At 42.8% G+C, this 22,185-nt stretch overlaps 1 protein-coding gene across 2 annotated transcripts in view; it reads right to left on the minus strand.

Moving 5' to 3' along the window:
• LOC311499833 (glutamate receptor ionotropic, kainate 2-like) overlaps window positions 1-22,185 on the minus strand; it is a gene marked incomplete at its 5' end in the record, with an annotated part of 62,658 nt that overhangs the window by 21,422 nt on the left and 19,051 nt on the right. For both annotated transcript variants that reach the window (XM_084560970.1, XM_084560969.1), the window contains 3 exons: window positions 16,740-16,913; window positions 18,330-18,383; window positions 20,760-20,941. In XM_084560970.1, the coding sequence (XP_084417096.1) occupies window positions 16,740-16,913; window positions 18,330-18,383; window positions 20,760-20,941 (410 nt within the window). The remainder of the gene's footprint in view (window positions 1-16,739; window positions 16,914-18,329; window positions 18,384-20,759; window positions 20,942-22,185) is intronic.

Below are 22,185 nucleotides of genomic sequence, written 5' to 3' on the forward strand. Positions count from 1 at the left end.
AAGGGTCTGGGAGGGGCAAAGTATGCTCTATCTATGTATAGCTTATTCATGTGTTATTAATGGTGACAGGGCAATTAAAGGAATAAATCTTACATCCAACAGCGAGGAAGGAGGAAATTAAAGATAGGAAGGAGGGGATGGAGATAATGTACGGCTGCGGCGGTGTCAGTTTTTAGCTCGTCCTCCAGTTCTCCTGCGCTTTTGGAGTTGGCGCCCGCTGATGTCAAAGGCAGCAGCAGCAGATCAGAGGACGGGAGAACATCTCTGCACTCTTTCATCCCCTCTGCTTCGGCGGGAAAGGGAACAGCTTGGGCCATATCTGCCCTTCCAGAGCCAGCAGCAGCAGCAGTAGTACTGGTGTGTGAATGTGTGCGATTGTGTGTGCGGTGTCCATGACAAACACTGATTAGGAAAAGAGTCCGTCATTCCACTAAATCCATTTCTTGAACAGAGAGGAGGAGCTTTACACAGTCAGTATCCAAAAGCTGTTTTCCCCCCAGTGAAAGGATAGTTTGTCATGACCGACAATTCAATTATCGTGACGCCAGCTACACACAAAGAAAATGCCGTTTTCACTCTGAATTAAGGAATGTTATAAAAAATAATATTCGCATTCAGCTCCCGTCCGCAGTATTTCCTTTTAAAAGAAGTATGTGATGCTTTTGGAGTTCAATTATTCAATGAATAAAACGAAATTTTGGATCGATTTTAGACATGGCTGAATTCATGCAAGTGAAATAAAATCTCCGCTTCTACTATTTTCATTTTAATACTCCTCATAAATACGTCTTTGTTTCAGTTGCGTTGGAGACCTTTTAACCTTCCCTCAACAAACTTTTTCCCCCCTTCAAAATAAATCGATATGACATTCTTCCATCTGCAAACTCTTTATTCATTTGGGTCATACTACAGTGTGTGTTTTTTTCAGTTCATCATTATGGCTATAAATATATTCCGTGAAATCACTTCTGGGAATAACAATCTGACAACTTGTTTGCTAAAAACAGACACACTCTGAAAGTTCTGCTTGGAAGTTTATTTTTACTTTACTTTTCAAACCGAATTAAGCCCCAGCATCAAAACCAGCTGGATGGTTTCAGCACAAGCTTGATGTGTGACAGCAGGCGGATATTTTACTTTATAAAAGCTTAACAGATGAACTTGTCCCTTAATTTAACTTCAAGAAACGCTGGGTGCTGAATTGTATTTTCTTTCTGAAACTACTGCGAGCCAAAAGAGCATCCAAATCCAATTGTTTATAGCTTGTGTTCTTTAAGTCATTTTTTTTTTGTAACAAAGCGCTGCAAAATCAGATAGAGGTGAGGCAATTTCATTTTCTTGACATGAAAATATTTACCTCTAAGATTGTGTGCCAAAATGCTTGGGTATTTCTTTTTGTATTTTTTTATTTTTTACACATCCAGAAGTTATGGCAGCGGTGGAAACACATCACACCCATGTCGACATCCACATTTTCTATGATGCTATGATGTGCGTCGAAGTTCCAGACTTCAGAGAGTAAAAAAAAACAGCTTCTTACAGCTACATTTAGAATTTACTCACAGCAAGCTGTAAGTTTCAATGTACAAATGGGAAATGTTTGCTTTGCAAAATATCTGATGAACTGCGTCTTTCCTGATTTGCCACTGTCACCTGGTCTGGGGGTTTTAGATCGGATTTTGTGACTTGACTTGAGACTTGACTTGAGACACTTGACTTTTGACACTTGACACTTGACTTCTGACACTTGTCTTCTGACACTTGTCTTCTGACACTTGTCTTCTGACACTTGTCTTCTGACACTTGTCTTCAGACTTTTGACACTTGACTTTTGACACTTGTCTTCAGACTTTTGACACTTGTCTTTTGACACTTGTCTTTTGACACTTGTCTTTTGACACTTGACTTCTGACACTTGAACTGAACTTAACTGAACAGAATTGTTGGTGCTTCTCTTTCCTATAGTCTATATTTAAAAACCGTATAATGGCAATTTTGTTTTTTGTGTGCATCTCTGCAGGATAAAACACTGGCTTACTGCTAACTATCCCTATTTTCCCACGTGTTTGTTGGTGTCTAGAAGTGAGTTTTACAAACGGGTTACATTTAGAATTTACTCACGGCAGGCTGTAAGTTTCAATGTACAAATGGGAAATGTTTCCTCTGCAAAATATATGATGCTCGATACAGGAACTGCGTCTTTCCTGATATGCCACTGTCACCTTCTTGCTTGGTCTGGGGGTTTTAGACTGGGTTTTGTGACTTGACTTGAGACTTGTCTTTTAACACTTGACTTTTGACATTTGACACTTGACATTTGTCTTTTGACACTTGAACTGACACTTTTGACACTTGACTTTTGACACTTGACTTGAACTGAACTTAACTGAACAGAACTGTCAGTGCTTTTGTAATTTCCTTCCATTGGCTCTTGTCTTAACCTCCTAACCGTTTATGGGGCAAAGAACTATATTTGGTAAATTCAGCACACATTTTAAATCCGTTTTAAATGCGTCCTGGTGCCGGTGGTTTTCACCCAGCCAATCAGAGAAGACCAAGGAAACATTCTCAGGTGTGTCTGCAAGGTCCACCTCTGCATAAACGCTGAGCATAACTGCTTTATTAGGTATCATGAAGAAGTGTCCTAATGTTGTCCAGTGTGATAATGTGTATGTTGACAGGTGCCTGAATCAGTACTTATGTTTTAATGGTCTAAAATACATGTTTACCACTTAAGGGAAAGTAACCATATATGGTAAGTTCACCAACCTTAATTTTTGTTGTCACAAAAGCAAAACAGTCTTCTTATGCCCTACAATAACTCTGGGGTTGGAAGAATTTCAGTGAGTTTGCTGCTTTTTAGTTGTGGTTTTAGGTCAGAATCTCATACAGACACCGCATGCTTTAGTTTCAGGTGCTGCCGGAGGTTAGTTGCTACATCAAATCAAACTGCAAAACCTAAAACCATTTCCACATCAGCGAAATAAGGCGTCTACCTTTCTTTGGTATTGTTTTGTCATCTTCAGCTAACGAGACTGTTGTGGACCAGCACAGCGCAGACCTGCCTGAAACTGAAAATTGCACTGAGAGTGCAACCACCCACGTCACTACAGAGAATCGGCCGGCGATGAATAATCTTCATTTTGCAGTTCAGCCATTTTTCATAGCCTTCAAACACTTGAATAAATCAAATTAGTCTAATATCTTGCACATCCCAACACATTGTTATTATAAAATATAAATTATGTATAGCTGCTTTAGGACAGAATTTAACAACAATTTAATTCTGAAACTAGACATTTTAGCGTGGAGTTCTTGGTAAATTTAAATAGCTTGTGTAAATAACAGACAACGTTGTGATGAATCACATATATTCAGCACCCCGGTTGAAAATTAAGACTTTGAAAAAGAAACAGCATATAGCAATGATACAATATCCGTTATATGCTTCATCAGCAGCAGTATAAAGAGGTTTTTATCTCTGCAGCAGAGACAGGAGTTTGTTTATGGTCACATAAAGATCGATTTGGCTACAGGATGCAGTTTATTTGAGAACAGGATATTGGCTGTTTCACAGTATAAACACAGTTCTGCGAGCTGCTGTGTTTGAACAATGGAAGGCAAAAAATATTCCACCCGAATATTCCCCCATCGGCCACTTTGTTTGAATGATTTATCATTCTGTTAGCTTCTTTTCTGACTTCACATGTATTCCTGGAAACATTTCCCCCACTTCTTTTAACTTCTGATGGCCGTGATAGTGCACATCAAATATTGCCTGGCCTCGAACGATTTATAAGGCAGATATCCTGTTCCTACTTTGGAGCCGAACAATTCCTGAAAATCCCTTCGTGATGGAAACAAAAAAAAAAAAAAGTGGAATCAAGTGGAAGGAAAGATCAAGGGGGTAAAAATATGAAATGATGGCTCACAGCTCTGGCAGATTGCATTCAATTTAAAAACAATCCAAGAGCGATCTTGATATTTATTACGGAGCCGAGTACAGGTCCTGTGGGGTGTTTTAAGTGCTTTAAGTGAAACCAATCTCGAGCTCGTGGGACACTCAGACAGAGAGGGTTTTCAGAGAAGACGCCCAGACCCTTTGTTTCCTCGTCCTTCTCCCTTCTCTCCATATTTCCATCTCACTCAAACATCTAAAGGGCCATCCGAAACCCCGCGGTCCTCTTTTGCATCAACACACGTACCAATCCAGAAACCACTTTCCCCTTTACTCATTTTCCACATCTTAAAACTTCCCCTCAGACCCTCGATGTCTTATTTCATCTCTGCCTAACAAACACGATACGTGAGCAACATACCGATATTATCACAGATGCAGGAACCAATTAAAAAGAGCACAGAACACACGCGCGCACACAAACTCGGTGACAAACTTCAACTTGCGAGCTTCCTAAAGGCATGCCTCATTTGTCGTGGTTGCATTCGGTTTCCTCATTTAGAACAGGTGAACTGAACTCCACTCAGCTAGCTACTGTGTGTGCGCGCCTGTGTGTGTGTGCGTTTACACAAATATATTCATTTTTCCCTGCATCAGTATTCACGCGAGCACTCCACCTGCGCATAATTCCATAATTCCTCTGATAATGTAGCACCCTGAAAAACGACATCTCTCTTTCTCTTCTCACCTCCTCCCAGTGAGCTGCCCTCTTCCTGGCATTACCCAAAAACAAAACACACAACTACCCGACTGGTGACGGACATATACTGTGGCTGCTTCTGTACAGTGCAACTCCACTGTTTATACATATCATATACATCTGATTAGCCCTAATGAGATTAGTACTGACCTGTTATTCATCATGCCTCACTGGGCTGCGGCTGCAAGGCACGGAGCAGCAGCAGCGGCAGCAACAACAACAACAACAACACACAGACACACTAACACGCTAAGTTATGCACTCCGACTAACGCACGTCCCGGCAGCGTCGCCATCAGCGCCGGAGTCACAGTGTCAGCGGGAGAGAAGGACGCTCTTTGTTTTCTTTGAGCCGGAGTCACTCAGATCACAGACGGCCCCATGGGGTTTGATGATTTGATAGAAGAAGGAGGTAATTATTCATTTCATTCCGTAGTTTATATGTATTTGTGCCGCTCCGCCGCACAGTCGGGGCAAGTATTAGAAGTCGCTGATTCTGCCATCAGATAAATTAGTGCATTACGAAACTTTCTTCAAGCACTTAAATCTTCACTCATCGAGTAGACATTTTGCGGGGGGGGAAACAAAAAACAAACTCCTCCAGGACTTTAATCCAGAAACAAAATATTGTCTTTGTTTCATCTGCCAAGATGAAATTCCCATTTGTAGTGTGGACACTGGTGGGAAATGTCTCTATGTCTGGACGTAATTAGCGTTGAATTTGTGGAAAATTAAAGTGAGCCATCAGACCAAAGTGGGTCTAAGAGGGTCTATAATACGTCCAGTCATATTACATACAATAATACTTATGATCTGTTTGATGCTTATTTACTTGATGAGAGTCAGAAGATCGACCCCGGCTTCGAGTCTGTCTGGAGCCAACGGTTATTACATTATCTACAACGAGCCGAGCAGAGCGTTGGGTACCTCTCGACATGTTTACTCGGAACCACACGCAACAACATCTGCACTCTTTAAATATTCATCAGCCCAGACGTATTAGCCGAGCTTAACATCACACCTTGAAACGGGGGGGAAAGCAAAGTCTGGCTGTGACTACAGGTGACAGAAACACAATGTGCCTCAACACAAACATAAACAAGATGCAAGGACTAACCCTAACCCTAACCCATCTCATTGTATGTAAAAGATGGACGTGGTCACAAGAACGTATTGTTCTGAAGCCTCAGCTTTCAAACATTTAGCCGTCGTTACCTTGTTTTTTTGGAGCCACATTTGAATGAGAGGGAGGAGCTGGGGAAGAGAGAGGGGTCCATCAGTCCGGGCACGACCAAAACATACCACTCTTTGAGGTCTATTTTTACTGGACACTGCTCAGAAGAAGCAAATTTAGCTGATAACGTATTAGTCTGTTTGAATTTTTACGGAAAATACTGATCGTTTGTTAACGGGGAGTCTACTGGAGCCAGAGATTTTATCGTAGCAGGCAACACCTAGGGAGCATCGGTGGTATTTTAATTCAAGTTTCTTAATTTAAGCGCCCAAATCCACTCCAAATCATAAATAAAAATTAAAACTGATGAAAATACTCTATATATAGCCCATGCTCTTTATTCATGCTCTTTAAATGACAGCCAAGACACATATTTCCCAAAACGTTAGACTGCTCCACACATATACGGTTGGCAGATGTTTATGATGCCTCAATATTTTCTGAATAAAGGTAAACAAAATGTAATACAACTTTGTTTTTAAGGCACTTTGATGATTAGCTTCCATCAGGGGACATCGTCTGATTGGTCTAATATTCACAAAGTCAACGTAAAGTACCAAAAAACGCAGTTCCTCGAACGGCCACACGAGGCTGGCCTCAAAAGCGAAGCAAACCTAACCGATCCTTGCGTTTCAATTTTAATATTAATACGTCTGCAGCCTTGGTCTCTATACCATCTCTAATTCAATTCTTATGTAACTCACTTGTTTTACTTGTGGCGCATGCCGATGCCTCATTAATGACATGGCGGTTTTTGAGTGACAGGCGGGCGCAGTCACAAGCTATCCGCCTAAGCGTCACCCGTCCACTCAAGACTCAACCTCTGCCTGTTTTTTAATTAGCCGGGAGTTAGACGGAGTCGGGGCAGTGCCAAATTCGAGATGGCTGGAGCCGCCGCTCTTGAGCTTCAAAGCCGCTCTGCAGGAAATCTTTTACACAGCGCGTGATCTCGGCGTCGCGGAGTCAGTCTGGGATTATATGAGACAGAAGACGGTGACACAACCTGAATCCAGAGAGGAACTGGGGCAACACCCTATCTGCCAAGCAGCTTGAAAGAGATGTGAGGACAACTGGTTCTGTTTGATCCATTGATCACAAGCAGTTTTTTCTATTAATGCAGCTAATGCCATTATTTTAGAAGGCATCCCTATATATAGATTGTTATATTTTCACTGCCTGAGGTTTCTACGTGGTACTGTATTTCTGGAATTGGTGTGTTACAGTACAAGCGACCCTGGATGATGAAACTGAGTCACTGCGCTGAGAATTGTGCAAATGTTCAGCCCCAGCAAGAGAATGAAAAGAGTTGAAAAACACTGAATTGTGACATATGTGATTTATGGGGCATATTATGGCTGTTTCACTTTCCCTCACAGAAAAGGGAGAGCAGGCAGTGTCAGATCATTTTGGTGAGGGGAAGAAAAAGCCCTCGGGCGACTGCGGCTCAGTGTACTGCCACCTCTGCCTCTGTCCATAACTTTTCCACTCTGTCTGTCTTCCGTCTCCCTCCTTTCTGACTACGCTTTCCCCAGGTTCCTTCTCCCGTCACCCACGTCTCTCCCTCGCTTTCATCCTTTTGTGCCATCCCTTTTTCCCCGGCTGCTCTCGACGGCATTTCACCGAGCCGTGTGTGTGTGTGAGTACTGCTCAGAGAGTGGATATATATACGGGGGGGTCGGGGGCGGCTTTGGCAATGCCGTCACTGTTACTTTTCCTCTTTTTATTTCGTGCATTAGAGGTTTAATCCCTTTCTCACATTGCATTTCCACATGCCGAGGCAACGGAGGCATCGTGCCGCATTTTTTATTTTTTTTTTTAAATGAGGTTTTTGTCACAGAGAAGTGAAACTGGCTTCTTCCAACGGAGACCCCAGGGTAACAGATTCATTGATGGTGGTGGGATTTATGTGAAAGCGCATTCACGCCTTTATTGTAGATTTAAGCAAACTTTAAACGGGGATAAAAGACTACAATGCAGAGGTTTTTTTTTTGTGGTTTAAAAGAGATAGTCTTGTGGGAATGCGAGCAGAACTCTGTTTGATGTATATATATATAGATTCAGTGCTGTTATTACAGTAGCCTTATCAAATACTGACAGATGCTTTAATGTTGAAAAAGCCTCTCCTCTGACCTTACATCGTACTTTTATCAGCGTCTAAGTGATCTTTTTGCTTCGACAATAACTCCTTTCATCATTGTAACCTCACAGGTTTTTTTCTCCGTGTAATTCCAGGAAATAGAATATTTGATCTTTGGAAAAGGAAGGCAGCAGGGTGGAGGGAGCGAGATAATTCCCCTGTCAAACTTTGAAAACAATTGGTTTACACAGCTAAATGAGTGAAGCAGCTCAAATATGAACAGACTGCTCATGCCAACTACCTAGTCCCTCTTCTGTTTGTCTCAAACAAACTACTGCTGCCAGAAACACTTTCCTGCATACTTGATTTTCTCCACAAATATCGGTCTGATTTTGCGGTTTTCGGAAAGCACGGCCTATTAATTCGGCGCATAACAAGCGTCTGCAGTCGTGCTCGTGACTCTTTAATGGTTGCGGGGCCAGCAGTGCTGTGAGCTAAATGCTAATGTTACCGCTCGCCGTGCTCAGTCCCGGTATTAGCATGCTTCCTGAGGGATCCAATTGCGAGCAGCTTAAAAGTACAGATGTGAACACGCTCAAGACACACTGAGGACAAATGAAATTAATGAATATGAGTAGGGCATATCTAATTCTGTTATATAAAAAAATGTATTGGCATGGGGTTTATTAGCAGTTCATGTTAAAGTTTTCTTTTTTTACTCTGCATATGGAGGCTTCAAGTTATTAATGAATAAATACTAACTTAAAGAGTGTGCCTTCAGTTATAAACCTCTAAGCTTGCTATGTTCCACAATTTGCATCATATGTTGGGGCGCACTTGTCATGTTTTTGTTATACTGCACTGATTCCACATGGGGTAATTATTTCCTGCATTTCCATCCATTCGTACTTGGAGCAGGTGGGCTACCAACTGCCCGGGGGGCGCAGATAGTGGGCTCAAGGCGGTGGATGCAAACCTGTGACCCTTAGGTCCTAAAGCTGCTTCACTGATCGCTATCCCACAGCTCCCCACAAGGAAGGTACTGATCCATATATTTATACTGCATCTGTTTTCACAATGTTCTACTGTGCCTCGAGTGATGTCAGTCTTTATTTTCATACAAAGATCAAAACTGATATTAAATGCCAAGCGGTAACTTTTTTTTCTTCCCAGATAGGTCTTATTGAAGAGAGACAAGAAGCAGTGGGTTGAATTAGGTGGAACCTGCACAACTGCAGTGAGAACTATAGCCTTAATTTAATGCTAGGTCTGAATACATACACCAAAAGCTAGACACTTGTGATCCGATCACTTAGGACGCACTTTAAAACCAGATATGAACAGTGGCAATGTTAACATGCCACTGTTTAGCAGTGACTTAGTTAGCCTAATATTGTGTAGGTCTCCCTTGTGCCTCCAAAACAGTTGTGACTCATCAGAGAATGGACATGGGCCTTCTGAGGGTGTCCTGTGGTGTCTGGCAACACAATGTTGTTAGTGGGGGGGACTATGAGAGGAGCGGCCTCTGTGGATCATCCCACAGATACTTGATTAGTTTGGGATCTAGTGAATTTGGAGGCCAGGTCAACACCTTGCGCTGTTCTTCATGTTTTTTGAGTTGTTCCTAAACTGTTTTTGTGTTCTGCATCCTGCTGGCGATGGCTGCTGCCATCAAGGAGTGTCATTGCTATGGGGTGGGTGTGCCTGGTCTGGTCTAGGTGGGTGGTACATGTCTAAGTAACATCCACGCGAATGAATGCCAGGTCAAAAAGTTTCCCAGCAGGACACTGAATTGTCACAAGATGGTCAATGGTATTTACTTCTCCTGTCAGTGGTTTTAATCTTGTGGCTGATCGGTTCACAACTTCAACTTTTTAGCAGTAATATACATTATAGTATTAATATTTAACATTTTTACCACCTTAGTTTAGCCTACGGGCATGCTAACATTTGGAAAACTGCACTAAAACTCATTTTGATTTTATTTAAAATGCATAAAATCCAGTTTAGACCTGCTACAAAAGGAATCACAAAAAAATAACTAAATAGATCCTGCGACTTTAATGCCTATGCATACATTTCATGAAAATCCAGCTCAAGATTTGTAAATACATTTCCCTCAAAACTACAAAATGGTGAACCAACCAAGTGACAGGACGCCATTTCTATCTCCGGCGCTAAACTAGTGAGACGGTTAAAGATATTTCAGATTGTGACTGAACATGAGACATATCAAATAAAATAGGACACCATGCCTAACTATCTTCCCGAGGTCAACAAAGGAGGCTGTGAATCCTCAGAGCAGTGGTGTCCCACCAGACCTTTCAGGCAACAGCATGCAGCTGGCAGCACGGTACAGTTCAGAGTCCACTCTAATTAACACCACGCTGCCTAACCTACATCTGATTAAGTGGCTGTTTAACATGATGGCCTTTCCTCACATTTAATCAGCCTCCAGCCAGCTTTCGCTAAAGAGGCTAGTAGGTGCCCACTCCACAAGTTTTATCTCCACTCAGTTCATCAGCAACACTTTTCCCCAAAAAAATTTCCCAAAGCTTTTACAATTCAAATCCCTTTTTTTAGAACAAGCCGAGGCTTGGGCTGTGATTACACGGTGACTCACTTAATAATTAGGCTTCCTGTGCGACAAAGACGAGCTAGAGCTGGACTCTGCAGAGCGGGGAAGGAAGAGCGGAGAGTCTCGTTTAAAAAAACCTAAACAGCCCTTCGTATTTCGATACCATCTGGTGGACTCTGGCGGCGAGGGAGCAGGAGGGAACGGAAAAACAGAGAGGATGCAGGCAATATGGTGGAAGTCCACACTTGATTCATAGTGTAAACAACACAGACAGTGTTAATTACATCTGGGTTGTTGCTAAACAGGGCCATTTTCTAGGGGTCTCTCCAGAATACCTGAGTGGGAGGAAGCTATCAATTTTCAAATACTGCGCCCGCGGACAAAATCCTTTTGTTTATTGAATGCAGATACTGGATGACAACATGAATTATTTGTCATTTTATAAACGGCAATAACAGTTATTTGTTTCTATATCATTTTAGTGCTATTGTTAATTAAGCTGTGGCATATTTTAATGGCCCGCATAACACTGTACAACCTTTTATTTTCTTTTTATGGATCTTCAAAATCTGGATCTGCAAATATAAAGCTGTTAATTACACAGAAGCAGAGTAAAACATTTAAATAGCATGATATCCAAACATTTAAATGAAGTGATTAAGGAGGGTCCTTGATTGCACAAACAACCTCTATACTCTATACTGCATGCTTCAATCTATGTGCCGTTTGCTTTTATGCGCCGCGTGTCGGCACTTAAATGATTAAGTGTACAGTGTACGCTGTAAATGTACATGCCCGCGCGTGCGTTTAGGACCGAGGGCCGAGCCTTTCTGAAGAGGATGACGGCTTGCCAAGAGATCCCAAGGCCGACCAATATCCCCAAGCACAAGTGTGACCATGACACACGGCTCCCGCCGCCTGCACTGGCCTCCGGGGGCTGATTGTGTGATAGTGATCTCATGATGGTTGTAGCCCCTGATTGCAAAGGCTTTTATTGTCCTATATAACATCCGCGAGCTCCTGCTAGCATTGCTGTCGAGGAACGTCCGGTGTACATGAGGATAATTTTAACCTTTTGATACCGTTCTGAATCCTGCCCTCTCGGTGTAGTTCATTAACATGAATGAGACGCAGAAGAAGTGAAATGTTTTGGAGAGAGCTAAACCAAAGGGAGAAAAAGGATAGTAAATCCTCTTTCTAAATTCCTCCTCTCCGTCTGCCTGTTCTCACTCACAAAGGCTTCTATGGACCGAGGGAGCACTGGTGCTAATAATGTTGATGCTGTGCCAAGCCCAGCTGGTGGTGCCCGGCACAGGGCATCGAGTGTCTGCTCTCCACAGTTGCTGTCTTTAAAAGGCTCTCCACTCTGCCAACTGGGATCAGAGGGAGGGAGATCACACTGCTGTAATGGACGCAACCAACCTGTGAACCCGTGCGGAGCTCATTTTGCCGGCGCCGTCCGTCCGCCCGATATCAAACACGACATCGAAGCATCGCGTTATTTTATGTAGCTAAAGAAAAAAAATAATAAAAAAAGTGGTTTGTCAGTACACGGGAGAGCAGGATGCAAGATAGAAACCGGATCTTTTAGGCAGCACAACAAAAAAACAACCTTGAATTTGGTTATTAAAGAAAGAAGATACGTACTGAAGGGAATACTTCCCAAATGAAAATGTTTAAGTGCTCTCTGGTGCAGCATTTATGTTTCTAAACATATCTTTTCTGTGCTTGAGTTCCTTGCTAATAATATCACATTTCTCATAAGCTAGTCATTCTGATATATATATATAGTATATATCAATTGCCACTGTACCAAACAAAGTCAAAAAATCGCCTGCAAAATCCTAAATAACATTAAGGAATCTGTGAATTAAGGGTGTACTGTTGAATTGATTCAAACTGCAGGGTATAAACTAAAGTAGTTTGAGCAAATAAAAGGATTTAATTTCTCCTTCTTGCAGTGATTCATATGAGAAAAAAAACTACAGCGTGGGGCTTCTGTTCAATATTACACCGACTGGGGAGCGGCGAGTTTGGCTCGACACCCACACCGAGGACCCTCATTTGGTTGAAATATCGTATGAATGAAGCTCACTGGGAGACGAATCCGTGTCTCCTGCCGTTGTCAGATTCCAGGCTGCCGTGTGCTACGACAAACCCACCGGTGAGGCCTAAAACCAGAGCCAAGACCTCCCCCCCCTTTTGGAAGAGCCACCAAACAGGGGACAGACGCCGTACAGCATGTGCTCGCCGTGTTTCACTCGCGTTTCCATCAAGCACACAATCGTGCATAAAGCGAAGATGCATCTTCCATCCGGAGAGTAGCTGCCACCTCTCAGGTCCCTCCTCCTGCTCTCGCTGTGTGGGTGTCTCCCACTCTACTCCCAGCAGTGCTTATTAATGCAGGTGTTTGTTCTCTCCCCCTCTCTGTCTCGCTCTCCCCAGTGCATTTCTCAGCAAACCTGCTTCCTCTTTTTTCCCCCCCTTCCTCTTTCATGCTCTGCTCCCATTATCCCTAATTTGAGCCTGAATAGACACGAAGTGTAGTCAGCAAAAAAAAATATTTTAAAACCTGTAACTCAAAAAGTCAAACTGTTACATTAAAACCTGGTGATGCAATTTCTGTCTTTGTTTATTTGGAGGCAGAGGCGTGTGGATTGCAGAAATACACTTCCCAGAATTCAGTTTAAATGTCTCAAACGCTGACGGACTGGGAAAGGGAGAAAGGCATCACTCACTGTGTCATGTTGTTTTAAAATAGGATCAAACGTTCTCCTCAAATCATGGAAAATGTATTCACACCAAAACCCAGATTCCAAATTCATTAATTAATATTCTTGATGCAAACAGTGGCTGAGTCACGTTTCGCCAACAAATCGCACGCAAAAAAAACCCTGCGAGTGCTACGGGGATCTATCTCACGCGCCCGTGCGCAGGTCGCAGGCGGCTGAGCTTGTTTGGGGTAGCGAAATGTGTCACAATTAACGGGGAGAAAATGATCTCACGCTGCAAATCACAGCTTGCACGTCGCAAATTTGGTGAAACGGGACCCGGAAAGTGCACGCAACATTTGCCGCGAATCCCCTCTGTGTGTGTCTGTGTGTGTGTGTGTGTGTCTGCAATTTATATCCCGTGGGGGGGAACGGCACACTGCCAGTAACAATTATACAGGGAGTCAGTTACAGAATGCAAATACACTGAAGAGCTGACAAAAGAAATCGCCGGCCATGAATGTTATATAATGAAATGTTTTGTGCTTGTGTCCGCGAACGTAGCTTTTCTTGTGCACAATATGCGCCGTGCAACATATTTAATGGAAGGAGGAAAAAAGATCTGAATTATTACAGCACCCATGGAAAACTTGGAAGCATATACATCTCAGAGTGTTTGTTGTGTTTTCAGTTAATTTAGCCTAATTTAGTCGAACATGCTTTTTACCGGGTCCCATGTGAACCGAAGGCGCAGCCCTGCCATGTCAGTCGTATTATCCAAACAACTGCTCTCTATTAATAAGAGAGTCCTTATTATGAGCTATTACACCAGAATTTTCAATTGTGCTGATGACACTGGAGAACATCCAGCTCTCTGTGGTGGTAATTACAGCTCAGTGAAATGTAGACATAAATGAGATGATGCAGATGTAGAAAATATCTGGGCCTGGAGCCTCAGTGAGGCGGACAACTGGGAAATAGTGTGTTTTTTTTGTTTTTTCTTTTCCTTTTCCTCCCCACACAGTTAAATCCAAGTGTATACTTAGCTCGTTGAATGAGGATTTGAAGTAATTCAAATTACAACAAAGAATTAAAGCCAAATATCTCATTAGCTGCGAGCAGTAATTATAATATGATAATCAGATTACATACAAACTATTAAATACACGTGTCTGTTTGTGCGGCTATCTGCATTCAGGTCTTTCAGTGGTGCATATTTGCCTCGAGACGCACGGTTGAAACACCTCGAGCTTCGTCACAGACACAATCAAGGGTCGACACAAAAAAAAGAAATGGACTAATTATCCACCTCTCATTATGCGTCCCTCCCTGTCAGAGATGCTTCTGACACACGGCGTCGGGAGGCGGCGGCTCAGCGCGTTCGTGGCTGCGAGCTTCGCCCCGGTCTGAGGAGTGGGCTCATTATGCGTCCCCGGCCGAGAGAAACACTCGGCCGCACCCAGAGCACCCCACGTGTCACTGTGATTATCCGCTACCCCACGTTAACGCAAGCCTCGCGGCGTGAAAGAACATTGAACGCACCTCTCAGCGCTTGTTACCTCCTCACTGCCCGTTCTTCTCTTCCTCCCCCATCCTCCTCCTCATCATCAAACCCTACTTGCCGCAACCCATCTCACCTTCCTCCTCCACCTCCTCCTCCTCCCATCTGAGTCAATCAATCCTTCATGAAATCGCAAGGTGACACGGACGGCGTTGTCCTGGTAACCATCGCTACACAACTGTTGCCTGGTCACCGAGTGCAAACATGCCCAAAGCTCAGCAAGGCTTCTGAATTGCACAGAATAAGAACAAGTCATAAGAGCGAGAGAGAGAGAGAGAGAAGGGGGGGGGGGGGGGGGGGGATAAAAGGCTGCCGGAGGGAGGGTCGGGGGTGGAAGGTCACACTCCACCCGCCGCAGCCCTCCCTCGCTTTAATTTAATGATACTCTTCAAGGTGGCTCTTCTGCCCAAAGCACTGTGGTGTGAATGTCAAGCAAATCCGCAGATTAATTAAACACATTTATTCCGCGGAAAGAAAAAAAAATAAATTGTTTTAACCCCTAATTTCATAAAGCAGGTACAGTTATTTATTTTATTTTTTTTTTAAACCACAAGCCAAGCTGTTTCTCTGTTTTCGAATTTATGAGCCCATTAAAATGACAATCCTTTTATATTCACGCCGCAATCTCTCCCCTCATTATGGGGTGGAACACTTTAAAGAATAAAACACATCAGACGCAGGACTTTATAAATAGAGCACTCTAATGAAGCACTTTATCAAGCCTGCCTTCGGAAGTATTATTTATTATTTAATGGTGATTCGAGTCCTGTGAGATATGTCAATATGTAGTACAGGATCTGACAAAATGATTCATGCAACGCTAATTAATCAATTCGGCATTCTACATTCATTTCCGGCGAAAGGGAAAAACAAATCAAGCGACTTAACCTCTTCGTGTACGGCATTCATCTCGCTGCACAACACATAACTGTGAAGACTGTTTTTTCTGCATTCGGGCATTCACATGCTGTTGCTTGAGGGAAATATGGTATGATATTTCTATATTTACAGCACCGCGTGTGCCGCTAGCGTACGCAGATAAAAGAAGAAAAAAAAATAAAAAATCCCCCGACTGATCGTGTGTTTTCATTTTTAATCATGAGTAAGAGTGAATTACGGCTGTGATTCATATATGAATAGACGCCATGCACTGTGTCTAATTCAAAGGCTTGTCTTTGATGAAAGGACACTTCTTCCACTACACAGATTTCTGATACCAGAGAACGCTGCCAGGGAGAGAGAAAAAGAAAGGCTGCCTAACAGAAGGAGGGAGAAAAAAGGAGGTGTTTGTCTCTAAGGAAGGTGCTGTGAGGGAGGAGGAGTAAATTGACTGTTTACAACAACAGACCCAGAAAGGGACCTTGAATGTCCATGACGAGCTCCATTCCCTTTTTCACTTTCAAATCACCTTATCCCGTGCTTTTCTGGATGCCATCCTAAAAAAACCAAGGCCATAATTTCCATCCAATTTGCTCCCTCTCTCCGCACGAACACTGACAGATTGTCATATTTTGGCCACGCTCCCAGAGGAGAGTTGTGAGAGGCAGGAGGGCAGATAAACGGCTATTACCATTCACACCAGCTCATTACCGAGTATTTAGACCCAGGAGCACCAGCTTGAAAGCTCCATGCAGAGGGCGTTCGCATGCTGCTTCTGTGCCCACCCTAGGTGCCCTGCAACACCGGGCTTTTGATTGACAACTGGCACTCAAACCTTCTCCCCTTCATATAAGTTTGTTTCATCAGCAACCATCTATATGAATACATGCAACTGCAGCAAAAAAAAAAAATGACGTTATATATGGCGCCCAATTGATTCAGTCATTCGGACGTACAGGAATGAAGTATAGCCATAGTCGCATTATTGCACGTGCAGCAAAACCTACATTACGTAAGCAGCATATGAAAGGTTTGATCCTACCGTCATGAATCCATCCAGCAGGCCTGAGTCCGGTTTGGGTGGGGCTTGTAGCCGCTCCATTGACCACTTCTCGATGATCGACGACACCTGAGAGTTTTCCGTGTTGAGGATGCGGAACCCGGTCATGTTCACTCCACTGTAGCGGTACGGTTCCATGTCGAGAGCGAAAAGGTCCTAGAAGCACAAAAACGACAGTGAAACCGCATCTGATATATCAGAAATAATGATGTTCTTATCTTCACTTGTGAGCTGCTACACGCATACTCCCACCTCAACAATTAAGAGAAGTCGTTTGAGTGGCAGCGTTTGCCAAAGAAGTGAGAGCAGGAAGGTGCAGCTGAAGGTATTTCAGGAGTTATTTTATCTCATGCTGAGGCGGTAGCCTTGATTAAGGGAAGACTTTCAAGGTTACAGGCAGGCTTTTGGTGGGCTGCCATCTATCATGTGGAAGTGAAAGGACAACCCAATTGTCCTGCATACAGCGTGTCTGGCATCTCACCAGGCAGATGTCTCTGGGACGCAACAACACAGTTGACAGAGCAACAGCAGGTGATGGACGCAGGATTGCAGTGCCATGGTCAATGTTTGTTGTCCTACTCTGAAAGCAGCATGGATGGCTTGGTACCAGTATACAGCAGCTTAGGCGAGCACAGTGGCCTCCACTCTGCCAAACACTGGCTGATGTTAAAACAAGCCTGTATCCATCCAGACGAGAAACAGCACGCCGCTGAAACAGGCCTATAATCACTATACTCTTTCCTCTCTCAATGACATACCTGCTGTTATTCATTCCCCTTTCATCTAGCCAGGTCCTTATGTGGATGCACTGGGGACAGTAACATATCCTGTGCACCGGTAAATGTCTTTCTCAGGTCAGTTTTCTCCAACATTTCCCTCAGCCTTTCCAATTGTGCCCCAAACAACACAGCGTGCCATTTGTTTGTTAGAGCTATAATGGACCAAATGGGTGACAGTCTCATCTGCTCAGGGCTATTATCTGAGCTCTCAGTCTTCTGTTCTCTGGTTCCAGTGAAGATGTGCTGCTTTTCATCTCGAGCGTAGCAAGCAATCTTTGTAGTGGCTAGATCAAAGAACTTTGGAGAACTTCAATCGCTGCCTGAGTCAGAATAAACTACCTCCAACTGCTTTTGTTTCCTGTACTCGGGGTCTGTGGTCAGGCGTGCGAGAGGGGAAAAGGCTGGTGCTCATTTTAGAAAATAAACTGAAGTTAAACTTTCACAACTGATGATGCAAATAGTGTATTTCATTATATGACAAGTAGTTTTTCCGGGACATCTATCAGCATACAGCCACATAAAAATGGGAAGTGTTTTTCTTCTTCCCAGTAGAGCCGTGTTTAATTTTATTCTCAGAGAAGAGAAACTATCAGACACTCAGACAGATGGATGAATTCTGCCTTGCGAGGAGCCAAAACAGATGAGTGTCTGCACTACAATAAGCCCAGAAAAAGTGAAACTGGTCCAAACCACACATTGTTAAGTAGACAGTTCTATGCAGAAAAACATAGCAAATAAAATATCACTGCATTCTGTCAACAACAACAACAACAAAAAGTGCCAGTGTACTTACCAGGGTGGTAAAAATATAATGGTAGTACTCAGTCATCATACCCATGGCCAGGGCCTACAAGGATAAACAAAAAGAAGGAAGCGGCTAAATGTCAAATACGAACGATTGTGTTGCACAATACATTACAATTACTCCTTTAGCTTAATCCATATCGTCACACTTACCAGGAAGGAACTTGAGAAGGTTGAGGAACAACACTTTTAATTGTAGCTAGTGACTGATTAAAAGATTTATTCATCACATAAGCAGCTACTGGCCATTCCATAGCCAATAACAAGTCCCTGCAACAGCTTAAATAACACATATCCCTTTCCTGTTTTGCAAAAATAATAAAAATAAAAATCATTTAAAAGTAGATACTTTTCACACAAAATGTGTTGTTTGCCGTGGTGCGATTTTGTTTATTTCACAGCTCCCTCTCTATGTGAATAAGAAGGGGAAAAAATAAAAAATAAAAAATACCTTCCAAATTCCTTGTTATTTTCTGTGAGCACACCATTAGGGCTATTTGCAGTCAAGAGAACAGTGTGTGGTTATAAAGGAGGAAGGTTGTCAGAGGACGACAAGCACACACAGAATTTTTCAGCCATTAAGTGTTCATTTTGTATTTGTGTCTATTTTTTAGTTTTTTTTTTTTTTAGTTTTTGGAACAAATTAGTTATATTTACGATATACGTGATGATTCAAATAACTCTGCGTGCACCATAGGGGTTGAACGACGACGACGAAGTCGACTAATATGGGGTGAAAGTTGAGTCGACTGGTCGATGACGTCACACGCAGAAATACAGTAGAAAGAAACGCTTTGCAACAATGAAATCTATATTCTTCACCTGAATATATATATTGTAAAAGGAAGCTAAGGAAGCTTGTCTGCAAGGTAATTGAAGCTTGAACAGGGGCTACTGTCGGTCATAGCCCACCTCAACACCATAAACACAGGCAGTCTGACACTTAAAATATCTCGCTCAAAAATATGCTCTACAACCACCGCAACAACATCAACTAATAAAATACAACAGAACTGAACATAAACACATGAGCTCCAAACGCACCGTCAATATCGTTTAATAGCGTGTTATAAGATAATATCTGGGATAAAGAAATAAAATAAAATAAAGCGGTATATCCCCAAATCCTTTACCGTGTACTGCAGCTAATAACTTTAGACAATGAAATTTACCAGCAAATTGTTGCTCCGTAGCCTCCTTCTCTCTGTTATGCAGGACTTTTATTGAAGTTGTTAATTGACTGCTGTCGAGAGGATTTGGACCGTTCCTCTGCTAGCATTAGCGGATCCTTTTCAGATGAGTATGCATTGCAGTAGTACATCTGTTGTATTTCAGGACTGACACGGTATAATGGGCTTCACTTTTAGTGAAGTATTTCCACACACTTGATGAACCGTTGCTAGTTTGCTGCAATGACGGCTCCTCATCTTTCTTCTAGGAGGCGTCCGTGTTGTTATTGTCACGTGATCGGCGACTAGTCGACTTCCTGCTTAAGGCGTCATGTCGCAGCAGTAAAGTCGATTAGTCGGTACAACCCCTAGCACAAATACACTAAGGTGCATTAGCATTAGCACTGAAAACATTTTGTATTTAACTCATATTTTGTTTTTAACTGCTCATATTTTATTAATGAGTAATATGGGTTTGGTTTATGTTCCCATTTGATAAATGTGTCACCACCTCACCAGCAATATTCCCTTCCCGCCTTGAACATTGGCCACTTGCATAGCGAATGACACAATAAATAACAAACCAACTATCGGCCACAATAAACAATCGTTTCCAGTAGACACTTGAGTGTATGGAGAATTCAATATACCCGTGAAAAGAGAACCCCTACGGTTCTCATAAATAATGTGCTTGTGTTAAAATGAATTTAACATGCCTGTGAGCAGAATTAGACTTTCTAATTAAAAAAAAAAAAAAGAAGAAGAAGAAAAAAACTTTATTGTGCAATGGAAGGCATCCGTTGTGACGGGTCAGTGGTAGAAATCTAATATTCTACCGAGAGATTAAAGATGCACGGAGTAGAAAGTAGTTATCCAAATCATTTGCATCAGTGCCTAACGAGAGAAGGAGTAATAAAGGGAACACACACACACAAAGAGTGAGTCTATGTGCTCAGTATTGAGTCTATGTTTCTATAAGGGGGAATTAGGTAAATTATTGAGACTGCATTTAACTTTCTTTTAATTAAAACCAGTAAACACTATGATCAAATTACACATTATTCACAAATGTTGCATCCTGTTTCATCAACTTAGCTTCTCTTCTGTTTACATAGAGATTTATATATGTATATTTTTCTCATAATTTCGTATTTAATATTAATGACTTTGCGGCCTCATCAATAGTCAGCGAGTTTGTTTCTCGCAGTGATTCAAAGAAACTATCATGGCTCATTAGGGTGGGACCATACCTGCTTCAGGATCCACGCAGCCATCTCGTGTCCACAATCAAAGATGACATGGAACTCCTTTGCCTTCTTCATCTCCTTCAGAAGTGGCTTGGCGTCCTTGGTCTCTGTGGGCAGCTGTCGGATCTTCAAACGAATGTTGTATCGCGACGGGGCCTTGATCAGCTCCTGCAGTCGAATGAGGCCTGCAGACAAAAGAGGACACATATAGCGTGAAAGAGGAATCTTTAGAGACGCGGACGCATAGCGTGTTTGATCTGCCGCCATTTTGAAGCATCTCTGCTTCTGAGGAGGCCATGAAAACCAACTGGAATCGGGTTTTCTCAGCAGAAAAAGGGCTCATATGCATGCCTCCTTAATCCACAGTCTATTGATCCTCCCACTCATGCTTGGCAAGCAAACAGACTGCTACAGACCTATCAAGAGGATGTTACACCAAGCCAGCACATTTCACTCTTTTATACCAAAAGCACAAAATAGAAAGACCCTCGATATGCAACCTCCTACTGAGACTACCAATGCGACATTCGCATGGAATAGGTTCAGTTTTACTCTGATGGAAAGCCAGGGTCCTGCCTCTTCTGCCTCCCTCACACATGCACTTTAGATGTGTTCTGATGAGAGAGGCTCTGTTTGCCCAGTTTGTACTCGCCCCCGGGGAGCCCGCCGCTGCCGTCACATATTGAGCTACAATCTTCACCTTTCATTTCTCGACCACACGCTCAGGTAGAAAGCTCTCCGGGAGATACTGTGATGAGATTACAATGAGTTTCTCCCTCAGTAAAGAACTTCAGAGTCCAGGGATGAAAGAGGCTGGATTGATGGGAGAGATGATTACTTGTCATGGATATAAAAATGGATGGAGCAGCGAGGATAGTTTGAGAGTGAACTGGAGAGAGATAGGATTTTTTTTTTTTCTTTTTTGTGGAACCACTTTAAGATAGCTCAGCCTATTTTTTATTTTGAAATGAAGTGCTGTGTGAGCAGTTTAATGGTCTTACTGTGAGTGGGGCTGGGTCTCCCCAAGGCCTATAGAAAGATTGGTGTGAAATAGGAACATGCAGGTCTTGTTGTGAAAAGTACCATCGTAGGGAGGAATAGTGAACCTACGAGAGATTTCCTCAGGTAATCCCAATAGATCCCTACTCTAGGGCATGTCTGCATCTCCCTGTTTTTGTTCGTACTGACACTTCGGGAGGTGTTAAGCAAGAAAAAAATATCTGTCAAGGGAGCTCAACGTTTGGGAAACACTGTCAGCGTGGATGTTTGTGGGCTCTGGCTAATGCCTTCAGACTTTCCCCCTGGATCTTCTAACGGCTGTGTGTGAATATTTTATCCCCTCCGATAGTTTTTCCTGCCAGCCGTCAGATAGGCTCCAATCAGCAGTGCGGGGCCCTGGAGCATGAAGCTGTGTGATTACAGCCTGAGA

Source organism: Chelon labrosus (assembly GCF_963514085.1).
Source record: "Chelon labrosus genome assembly, chromosome: 14".
NCBI lineage: Eukaryota > Metazoa > Chordata > Actinopteri > Mugiliformes > Mugilidae > Chelon > Chelon labrosus.